Below are 11,037 nucleotides of genomic sequence, written 5' to 3' on the forward strand. Positions count from 1 at the left end.
GTCCATGAGTCAGTATCCAAGATTGAGGTTACTACCTTACACACTTTGTATTTGAAGGTAGAAAGATACATAAGATATGAGGATATTCTGCAGAGGAATCGTAAAGAACACAAGAAGCTTAAGAAGTTAGTACATGCCATGGGAGGGGAAGATAGGAGAGACCGAGAAAGGACCGCGGCTCGAGAAGGGGGAGCCTACAGGGGGAAACACAGAAAGCAGAAAGAGGTAGGGAGCAAGCTAGAAGAGAATACAGGGAGAGAAAGCCTTACCGCAAAATGAAGCTAACCCCACTGAACAAGCCGTTGGAAGAAATCTTGCCATTAATCAATGGGCAGCAGTGTTATGAAGCACCGCAGAGTACACCCAGGGAAATAGAAGGAAAGCTATTTTGTGCATATCACCAGGTCTGGAATCATGCCACCAATGAATGCTTTGCGTTGTAATGGTTAGTAGAGAGAATGATTGGGAGAGGGAAGTTAAAGGAGTTCATCAAGGAGGTACAGCCGTTCGAAAGAGTGCTAGCCGCGGTCAGGATCCTGGGTACGATTAATGTTATTTTCAGTGGAGAAACACAGAGGAGAAATGCCCACTTAGATAAGGTGCGGAGGACAGCCAGTCTGCAACAGATAAACGAGGTGATGAGTAGTCCGAGGCCCGTACCAGGGGCTAGCAAGGGAAATGACAGGATAGAGTTCACTCCGAGGGATCTGGAGTCAGTGACCTCTACTTACAAGGGTGCACTGGCGATCACAATTGCCATGGGTAATTACATGGTAAAAAGGGTCCTGATAGACTGCGAAAGCTCAGTGGACATGTTATTCAAGGGAGCGATGGAAGAAATGGGCATTGAAAGTAAGCTGATGAAGCCCCGTCAAACTAACTTGTTCGGCTTCAACGACAGCAGGACAGAGCCGTTAGGGGAATTCGTGCTACCGGTGACAGTTTTTACCCATTTGATAGTAGATACCAAATCGCAATTCAATGCGATCTTGAGCAGAAAATGGATTCACGAGATGAAGGCCATCCCATCCACTTATTATCAAGTGATCCGCTTCCCGACTAATGGAGGAACGTATGAGATAAGGGGTGATCAGGTCGCAGCTTAGAACATACAACAAGTGACTGCGAAAGGTTTGGTCCGTGCCCTAGAGAAAGAGGCATCGGACAAGGATGACAAGTTAGCATAGCAGTTACAAACTGTGGTCGACGAGAAGGAGTTGCTAGTCTGGGCCAAGACAATGGATGAGATTGAGGTGGTGAATATAGGGGTCATGGAGGAGGAAAAGTTTGTGAATGTGGGGACAAGTTTGTCAGAGGATTGGAAAGCGAAGTTGATTGCAGTGTTGACTGAGAATAGCGATGTGTTTGCATGAACAATTAAGGATTTAGCGGGGCTAGATCCAGAGTTCGCGTGCCACAGATTACATATGAGGGAAGGGGCCAGACCAGTCCAGCAGAAAATGAGAAGCGTGAAACCGCAGTATGCGCAAGGAATCCGTGATGAGGTAATGAAGCTGAAGGACGCAGGAATCATCCGCGAATGCAAATTCACTGAATGGCTGTCAAACGTAGTAGCAGTCCCCAAAAAGAACGGGAAAGTAAGGATGTGCGTGGACTTCACAGACGTTAACAAGGAGTTCCTGAAGGACTACTACCCCATGCCGCAAATAGATGAGTTGGTGGACTGAACCGCGGAGTTCAAGATTTTTTCGTTCATGGACACATCAATGGGCTACAATCAGGTGGTGATGTACGTCCCTGACCAAGAGAAGACCGCGTTCATAGTGGAGGGGGGAACGTACTGTTATACCAGAATGCCTTTTCGGGTAAAAAATACTGGGGCAACATTTCAGAGAGTGGGGGAGAAGATGTTTGAAACCAAAATTAGAAAGGGAATGGAAATCTATATAGATGACATGGTAGAGAAGAGTATGACCGAGGAGGAGCACCTGGCAGGGCTAAGGGAAACATTCTCTATACTGTGAAGACATAAACTAATGCTGAACCCAGAAAACTGTACGTTCGGAGTGACATCCGGAAAATTTTTGGGGTACATTGTCACCTACCGCGGGATAGAAGCAAACCCGGACCGATATAAAATCGTTGGAAATGCCGTCTCCGCGAGAATATGAAAGAGGTGTAGAGATTGGCCGGGATGGTCGCAGCTCTCAATAGGTTCATATCAAAGTCCTCGGATAAATGCCGACCTTTGTACTTACTTTTGAGGAGGACGACCGACTTTCAGTGGACCGCTGCATAGTGGAGGGGGGAACGTACTGTTATACCAGAATGCCTTTTCGGGTAAAAAATACTGGGGCAACATTTCAGAGAGTGGGGGAGAAGATGTTTGAAACCAAAATTAGAAAGGGAATGGAAATCTATATAGATGACATGGTAGAGAAGAGTATGACCGAGGAGGAGCACCTGGCAGGGCTAAGGGAAACATTCTCTATACTGTGAAGACATAAACTAATGCTGAACCCAGAAAACTGTACGTTCGGAGTGACATCCGGAAAATTTTTGGGGTACATTGTCACCTACCGCGGGATAGAAGCAAACCCGGACCAGATAAGAGCACTGTTGGAAATGCCGTCTCCACAGAATATGAAAGAGGTGTAGAGATTGGCCGGGATGGTCGCAGCTCTCAATAGGTTCATATCAAAGTCCTCGGATAAATGCCGACCTTTGTACTTACTTTTGAGGAGGACGACCGACTTTCAGTGGACCGCTGCATGCGAAAGGGCTTTCCAAGAGTTGAAAGAGTATTTGGGAAAGGCTTCGATCTTGTCGCGCCCAGGGTAGGGGGAGAGGCTATATTTGTACTTGGGGGTATCAGAGTATGCAATCAGCTCAATGTTGATAAGGGTAGTGGACAAGATAGAGAGGCCGGTGTACTTCCAGAGCAAAACTATGTTAGACGCCGAAACAAGATACAGTAGGATTGAGAAATTTGCCTTGGCTTTGGTCTTTTTGGTGTTGAAACTGAAACCGTATTTTGATGCTCACTCGGTGGTAGTGGTGACCAACTTGCTATTGAAGCAGGCCCTGAAGGCCGAGAAATCAAGGAGAATGCTGAAATGGGCGGTGATGCTGAGTTTGTATGACATTGAGTATCAAGCTAGGACTGCAGAGAAGGCACAAGCCATGGCTGAGTTTCCAGCCGAGGATCCCACCTGGGGGGAGGAGATGATTATGGAACAGGAAGTGGACCAAAACCACGACCCCCTGGATCCTTGGGACATGCGGAATGGATGGAGAGTCTTTGCAGATAGGTCCGCTACTGATACTGGGAATGGAATTGGGGTGCTGTTGGTCACACCCGAGAATACTCGCTTGGAGTTATCAATGAAGCTTGGTTTTTCTGCGTTGAACAATGAGTCTGAATATGAAGCAGTGATAGCAAGTTTGGACTTGGCCTAGGATCTGGGGGTGAGAGAGCTGATAGTGTATTCAAATTCGAACTTGGTAGTATGTCAGGTCAACGGAGGGTTCACGGCCCGATGTCCAAGAATGGCAAAGTATTTGGAGGTATTACGAAAAAGGGCAGACAAATTCAAAAAAGTCAGATTTGCTTATCTAGGCAGGGGAGAGAATTGACACGCCGATGCATTGGCATATGTTGTCGCAGAACTTCCTAGAACTGAGGGTAGATCCATTGAAGTCAGGGTGAGCAAACCGAGTACCGCAGAGGAAGAGGGGGTATGGCTAACTACTAAGCAAGAGCTGGGGTGGATAGAGCCCGTCAAGAGTTTTCTTTCGGGGATAGAGATAGAAGACAAGCGAGAAAGGAGAAGGATGGAACAGGTATCACAGAGGTACACATTACTGGATGGGGTTTTGTACCGGCAAAGTGTCAGCGGACCGTTGCTGAAATGTCTGGGACCGCAGATGGCACAAGAGGTGTTGGGAGAAATTCATGAAGGAGATTGTGGGAGCCATTCGGTAGGGAGGACTACTGCGCACCGGCTGCTGACACAGGGGTACTTTTAGCCTCACATGAAGAGAGATGTAACAGAATATGCCAAGAGGTGCAAGAAATTCCAGAGCTTTGCACTGTTGATACACGCGCTAGCTGAACCCTTTCACCAGATCTATAGTCTATGGCCATTTCCTATGTGGGCGTTGGACATTGTCAGACCCCTGCCCATGGCAAGCGGTAAAAGAAGGTTCTTGCTAGCCGCAACAAATTATTTTACAGAGTGGGTTGAGGGTGTGGCTCTACAACAGGTGAAGGAGGAACAGGTAAGGAAGTTCCTATGGGAAAATATCATATGCCGGTTCAGACTCCCACGCACCGTCATTGCGGATAACGGTACACAGTTTACAGGTGGAAAGGTGAAAGCATTTCTCCAAGCATTCGGAGTAAAACAAGGGTTCTCGGCCCCCTACAATCCGAAGGGGAATGGGTAGGCAGAGTCCTCGAATAAGACTATAATGATTAATCTGAAGAAAAAGTTTGAGGAGCGCAAAGGAACCTGGGCAGAGGAGTTACACAGGGTACTTTGGGCATACCGCACGACTCTGCGGACTTCTACTGGGGAATCGCTGTTCGCTATGGCTTATGGAGTGGAGGCGGTGATTTTGGTGGAAATGATGGCCGCGACAACTAAAACCAAAGCTGTTGAAGGAGGAGTTAATGAGACAATATTAGCCGGGGATTTGAATCTTATAGAGGAAAGGAAGGACACCGCGCGCCTCAGATTAGAAGAGTACCACAGGAGGTTGCAGAGACAATATAACAAGCGGGTGAAGCCGTGGACATTTAATGTTACTGACTGTGTGCTGCGGCAGGTGACCCCTGCCACCAAGAAGGAGACAGATGGAAAGTTGGGCCCCAACTGGGAGGCTGGAACGTCTGGGACTTACAGGTTGCAGATGCCCCTGGGAGAGACTGTTAAGCGACCATGGAACAACAGGATGTTGAAAAAGTTCCATTAATAACTTTGTGTATAGGTTGTCAATTAAATGAAAGTTTATTTGCTGCATGATATGTGAACATCGAGTGTTGTAATGATATTTTGAGCCGTTTTGTATGTCAATGAAAATGATAGAAAATGTCATCCATCTAATCTTTGTTTATTCGTTTGTATTTAGATTAGGCCAGAGACATCGGACAAGGAGGTCCGCATTCAACTTGGGGGCTAAATTGATCTGCCCCCAACATCTCCATATTCAACTTGGGGGCAAGTTGAGTTGCCCCCAACATCTCCATGGCAGCGGAGGGGTGATCCCTTCGCAGACAATGAGGTCTGAATTCAACTGATATGCCCCCAACATCTCCATAGTCAACTTGGGGGCTAAACTGATCTGCCCCCAACATCTCCATATTCAACTTGGGGGCAAGCTGAGTTGCCCCCAACATCTCCATGGCAGCAGAGGGGGTGAGCCCTTCGCGGACAATGAGGTCCGAATTCAACTTGGGGGCAAAACTAATCTACCCCTAACATCTCCATAGTCAACTTGGGGGCTAAACGGATCTGCCCCCAACATCTAAATATTCAACTTGGGGGCAAGCTAAGTTGCCCCAAACATCTCCATGGCAGCAGAGGGGGTGAACCCTTCACGGACAATGAGGTCCGAATTCAACTTGGGGGCAAGCTGAGTTGCCCCAAACATCCCCATGGCAGCAGAGGGGGATGAGCCCTTCGCGGACAATGAGGTCTGAATTCAACTTGGGGACAAGCTGAGTTGCCCCTCAACATCTCCATGGCAGCGGAGGGGGATGAGCCCTTTGCGGACGATGAAGTCCGAATTCAACTTGGGGGCAAACTGGGTTGCCCCCAACATCTCCATATTCTACTAGGGGGCAAACTGGGTTGCCTTCAGTGTTTCCGCAGCCACAGGCATGCATGACAAACTTATGTAATGTTATTAAGTGGCAATACAATAGGCAAAGTAATGCATAGAAAAAATAACATAGTCAGAAGTTTCGGTTGACAAAAAACCATTTCTAGTATGACCTATTGGGATTACCCAGAAATACAGGCAAAATTATATGACAAAAAACACAAGAGGGCGCTGACAAAAGTAAGGCAGCCCATGAAACATATACAAGCCTTTTTCACAAGCAATTTTCACCGTGGACCCTCAGACACATCTTCTTGTTGATAGCCCCCATCCCTCTCGGTGGCAGCTCCATCCACATTTATAGGGGAGGTTGCCTCGCTGGGCTGGACAACGGCTTCTGGCTCAGGGGCTGTGGATAGGGCCGCAGACTCTGGAATGACAGGGACTGAAGACGGGGCAGGGAGGAGACGTCCTGCTATAGCAAGGGTGTCTAGTTGTTACTTCAGCTCCCTGGCTATTTTCTTGAAGGCAAACATCTTGAAATGGTCCGCGGCGTCCTTCAAAGATTTGTCTAGAGCTGCCTGAGCAGTGACCCTACCTGCCTCCCTTTGGCTCTCCATCTTTGAGGTGACGCCATCCACATAGTCCTGGTGAGCTTGCTAGATGCGTTGGAGTTCCCTATGCTATTTAAGCGCGGCAAGGCGGGCGTCATCTCACTCCTTCTCCAGCTGCGCATATTTCGCCCTCCACCCCTCTGGACCATGGATCTCAGCCTTTAAGGACTCCAGAGTGTCCAGGGTATTGGTAAGACCGCAGATGATGTACCCGACATCAAGGCTTAGCTGGAGGGGAGGGTAAAGTTAGAGAAAAGTAACAGTAAGAAAATAAAAAGAAAGAGGGGATCAAGGACGTACCCTTTCCCAGCCAGTATAGATCACAGCCCGATGGGAGGCGAAGGAGCCGGAATCCCCATAAGCCTGACCCCTGGGTAGGTGGGAGCTGAAGAACAGAGGCGCGGCCACCGCCGGATTGTCTAAAGCGGAGTCACGAGTGGTGACGTCCCGGTCCCTAGCTTTGAATTGCGGATGCCAGATTTCCACGGGCCCAGCAGGCAGGGGACCAATGGGAGTTGCCTCTTTCACAGAGCGGTGTGTTGGAGCCACAGGCCATGGTGAAGCCGGTCGAGATTCCCTAGCAGAGGAGGTGGAGGCACTGACCTTAGCCTTTTTAGAGGGAGGACCTTTGGCAGCGGAATCGGTGGGGTCGTCACCATCATAATCACTATCCCAAAGCTTGAGCTTAGACACATCCATGGTAGCAGAACTAGTTATGGGGTTGGCAAAATCGTCTTCCCAGTCAATGATGGAGGAGTACGACCTTAGGATGTTATCGGGCGCGGTGGTCAAAGTTCTGGCGGCGGCCTTCTAGGCAAGCGCCTTGGAATGAAATATCTTAGTAGTGAACCCAAAGGACCGATGAGCTTTGAGCTTAGTTTTGTGTGGTTTGGGCGGAGAAGGCTTGGGTTTCCTTTATTTGGGCGGCGGCAATCTATAGAGAGGTCCCTGGTACTTGCCAATGTCGTTGAGGGAAGGGCCAAGGAGGAGCGGGCTGCCTTTATCCAGATCGATGCCGAGAACGTTGCACTGGCCGCTCCCTAGGTCGGGAAGCTTGGAAAAAATATCAGAAGAGACACTGGCATATATTCGAGATAGTGAATCTGAAATCCAACCTGGGATGCATAAAAGAGGATATACATTAGTACAAGGGGATTCTCAAGGGAGCAAGCAGAACAACTAGCCACACTCACCGCTTCTAAGGAATTGGAATTGCCTCAGGGATACTTCATTGGGAAGGTCCGCGGAAAAGAAGCTCCCTAAAATGTACAGTGGGTAGTGGTACCAGACTTTATCAGAAGTGATCACGCGGAGAACGAAAGACTTCTTCCATGGACGTACACAGAAGGATTGGTATCCTATACTCCCAAACTTGGTGCTTTTCTTTAGAAAGTAGTGGGCTGTGATGTCATGGAGGCGAATCCGCGGAGTGTGTGACTTGTTGTAGTAGTTAGCGGCATATATGATCCGCCAGAAGTTGCTGATGCCCTGGCAGGGCGGGATATTGAAGTGGTTGCAAACCTTAACATCCAATAGAGACAAGGGGAAGCGTAACCCAACGACTATTTGCCCCACTGTGGCTACTAGATAACCTGGCCGCGGTGGTACTAGATGAGAAAAATGGGTGACACCAGGCACGTGTTCTAAGACCACGTCTTCAGGAATATCGTATGCCACTTGGACCGCAGCCAAGAGGTGGAGGGGGCAGCGGACGGATGAGTGGGCTCAGGAGAAGGGGATTCCGATTGGTCAGCGGCGGGGATGGAAGATCTAGATTTGGGGGAGGAGTCAGTAGATCTGAGGGGAAAGGACACAGATTTGGTCAAGGACACAGATCTGGTAGTGGATGAGCCACCAGAATTAGAATCTAACATTATAAGAGTCAGAAGTTGAAGGAGAAGAGGAGCAAGACAGGTGTAGGGCACCCGGTGAGGAAAAAGGCGAACGAACAGTGAAAATAGAAAAATAAACGTGATCAACTAATGTGTACCAAAATTGAAACAAAAGGGAAAGATGCAAACCTGATCGGGGTAGAGCAGTTGCCAAGCAAGGTATGACGGAGGAGCGGGAGCGATGTGCAGAGATAGCTTCACCGGTGAGAGGATGAAGAAAGTAAGGTTGGAAAAGTTGAGAAAATGAGAGAAGAAGGTAAGGGAAAATGAAGGGGCAGTGTGTGAAAAGAGGAAATGTAGAGTTTGGGAGATGAAGGGGTGCATTAGAAGGCGTTTAGGCGGGATTTGATGTGGCAAGGGCAAAACGGGCATGGAAAAACACGTAAGCAGAGAAACGTACCACCTAAATGTGGGCGCGTGTCTTCACGAGAATAAAAGAGGCAGGGACAGTTATGCATGCGCCGTGGGACACGTGGCAAGGGCTCAAAGGTCAAGATAGGAGGTAGAACGTGGTTGCTAGAGAAGATAATGCTTCGGATTTGAACAAAGGGTCACAGAAAAGACAACTGTACGAGTAGCCAGCTGTTGAGTTTCGGCCCGCGGACCTATATCTATCAGAGGGCCGAGAGGGGGCATCTGTATTAACCCATTTTATGACTAGTAAGGTGGCAGGTTATCTGACCCAGAGCAGAGTAAGTAAATAGGAGCGCGATGCAGGGAATCATGTCCGCAGAACCTTAAAGTGACATCAGCAGGGAATGACGTCAGGAAGATCCCTAGGTTAGATAGGACACCAGATAAAAAAAAGAAAGAGGGGAAGCACGATAGCAAGGTTGTGGAACCCTAAAGGGATAGGTGGGAAGATAGTGGTCGAAGGATGAAAAGGGGGATCAACGGATAGGAGGAAGGGAGAGGATGGTATAAAAAGGAACAGTAGGGGAAAGAAGGGTGAAAAAGAGAAGAAAAAGAAAAGAGAGAGAGAGAGAGAGAGAGAGAGAGAGAGAGAGAGAGAGAGAGAGAGAGAGAGAGAGAGAGTAGGGAAATCAAGAGAGGTTTTTGGTAAACACAGGCACCCAATAAAAAAAATAATACCTTAACTTCCAAAAGGTGAGAATTCTTGTTGAGTGGGTCACATTGCCATGCATTCTTCGTCAACTCTGCTTTTGTGACATGCTATGATATGATTCTTCACGGGTATGATATAACTCTTTAAGAAGAAAAGTGAACGTTAACATAAATAAAAGAATGAAAAAAAAAATTATATAATATATTCAAAATTATTATCTTATAAAAGTAATCCGACATCTTCCATGGCAGAATCAATGCGCAATAGGTAATGGAGGAGAATTGTTGCAGAGAAGCGCGGGAATGGAGAAGATGATGAAACTCTTTTTTTCCTTTTAATTTGGAAAAGAAAATGAGCATTCTAATACAAAAAATGTAAGTTATCTAATAAGTAAAACGAAATTGTACATCAAATAACACGAACGATTATCTTTAAGAAAAAGAAAGAGTAATCTAACCTTTTCAATGGCGATTAGGGATTTTTTTTTATGATATAAAAGAGATGATGCGCATGTCGAACCGTCAATTAGAAGGAAGGCAAAATTTGAAATTAATTTGGAAAATAATCGAAATTCGAAATGCTATGCTCTATTTCGCAGGGTAGTTTATCATTTTAAAGAGAAAATAGATCAATTGACTTATGTCTTTTAGTGAAGAGTAGTTATTTGTTTCCGTTGTGATTTAAGGGGCGAAGGAAAGGGTACGTCTGTTTAGTTTTTCTCGGTTGTAATTTAAGTGATGTAAAGGGTGAAACATGTTTACGATTTTGCCCTTTGTGTGAAGAGAAAAATGAAAGTGGTTGTCCAACTTTCCGGTTCCATTCTGATTAAAACCTTTGGCCTAAAATTGGGAATACAAGAACTAATCGAAAAAGCAAGTTTCCATATTATATATATATATCCCCGCTCACAGACAAACATCCGTAAAACGGACTTAACAAAAGAAAGTGAAATTTCACAAAATATAATCACGAAGGGTTTCAACATATTTCTCTATTTATATCAATTAACGGGGAAAAAAAGCAATAAACTTTATATCATATATCCTGTAGGAACCGTTATGGTTTCGCCGAATGATTTACTACGAACCACGAAACACCCACTCGCAGCGGAATAAGGGGTGTCACGGTTTGGTTAGAAATTTACCTTTTATATCAGCTTCTTGATATCTCTGAGAATCCAATAGCTATGAAATCAACAACCTTTTGATCTTCTGTTGTATTCCTATGCACAGAGTGGACGTTGTGTGGGCAACGATCTTCCAACCTCTTCTTTCTCTCTTGGCCTTTCTCTCTCTCTAACAACCTTAGAACCAAATTTTTGGATCTGTTTTTGCTTGAGTAAAACCTTGAGAACTAAGTGTAAAAAAAGGGCCAGAGAAAGAGGTTTCTTTTTATAGACTACAATAGGGATCATGAGGAGAAATTAGGGTTGGGCCTCCTGACGGGCTTGGGCTTCCCATGTTTGCCCAGAAACATGGCCCAAGTCCGTCAACAAATGACTTATTCCACTAAAGGCCATTGTTGCACTACCGCTGATAAGAGCCCAAAATTGTAGTTTTAACCCCTTAACAATCGTACTTTTAGACCAATTATGTGAATAATAAGTAAGAGTTAATATTGATTACGTGTTTTTATGCATTTCAGGCTTCAAAGTCCATTATGTGCAGAAATGTGCCAC

At 46.4% G+C, this 11,037-nt stretch overlaps 4 protein-coding genes across 4 annotated transcripts; all 4 read left to right on the plus strand.

The window, feature by feature from the left end:
- The first annotated feature begins 458 nt into the window (after positions 1 to 458).
- On the plus strand, positions 459 to 1,106 carry LOC147517457 (uncharacterized). The gene has a single exon (XM_086593599.1). It carries the CDS (start codon positions 459 to 461, stop codon positions 1,104 to 1,106), a length of 648 nt encoding a protein of 215 aa, XP_086449725.1.
- A 1,804-nt stretch (positions 1,107 to 2,910) lies between these two features.
- LOC147517458 (uncharacterized) lies at positions 2,911 to 3,420 on the plus strand. The gene has a single exon (XM_086593600.1). It carries the CDS (start codon positions 2,911 to 2,913, stop codon positions 3,418 to 3,420), a length of 510 nt encoding a protein of 169 aa, XP_086449726.1.
- A 576-nt stretch (positions 3,421 to 3,996) lies between these two features.
- On the plus strand, positions 3,997 to 4,410 carry LOC147517459 (uncharacterized). The gene has a single exon (XM_086593601.1). The coding sequence runs from the start codon at positions 3,997 to 3,999 to the stop codon at positions 4,408 to 4,410; it is 414 nt and encodes a 137-aa protein (XP_086449727.1).
- A 24-nt stretch (positions 4,411 to 4,434) lies between these two features.
- LOC147517460 (uncharacterized) lies at positions 4,435 to 4,938 on the plus strand. The gene has a single exon (XM_086593602.1). It carries the CDS (start codon positions 4,435 to 4,437, stop codon positions 4,936 to 4,938), a length of 504 nt encoding a protein of 167 aa, XP_086449728.1.
- The last annotated feature ends 6,099 nt before the right edge of the window (positions 4,939 to 11,037 follow it).

Source organism: Coptis chinensis, chromosome 2 (genome assembly GCF_015680905.1).
Source record: "Coptis chinensis isolate HL-2020 chromosome 2, ASM1568090v1, whole genome shotgun sequence".
NCBI classification, from domain to species: domain Eukaryota; kingdom Viridiplantae; phylum Streptophyta; class Magnoliopsida; order Ranunculales; family Ranunculaceae; genus Coptis; species Coptis chinensis.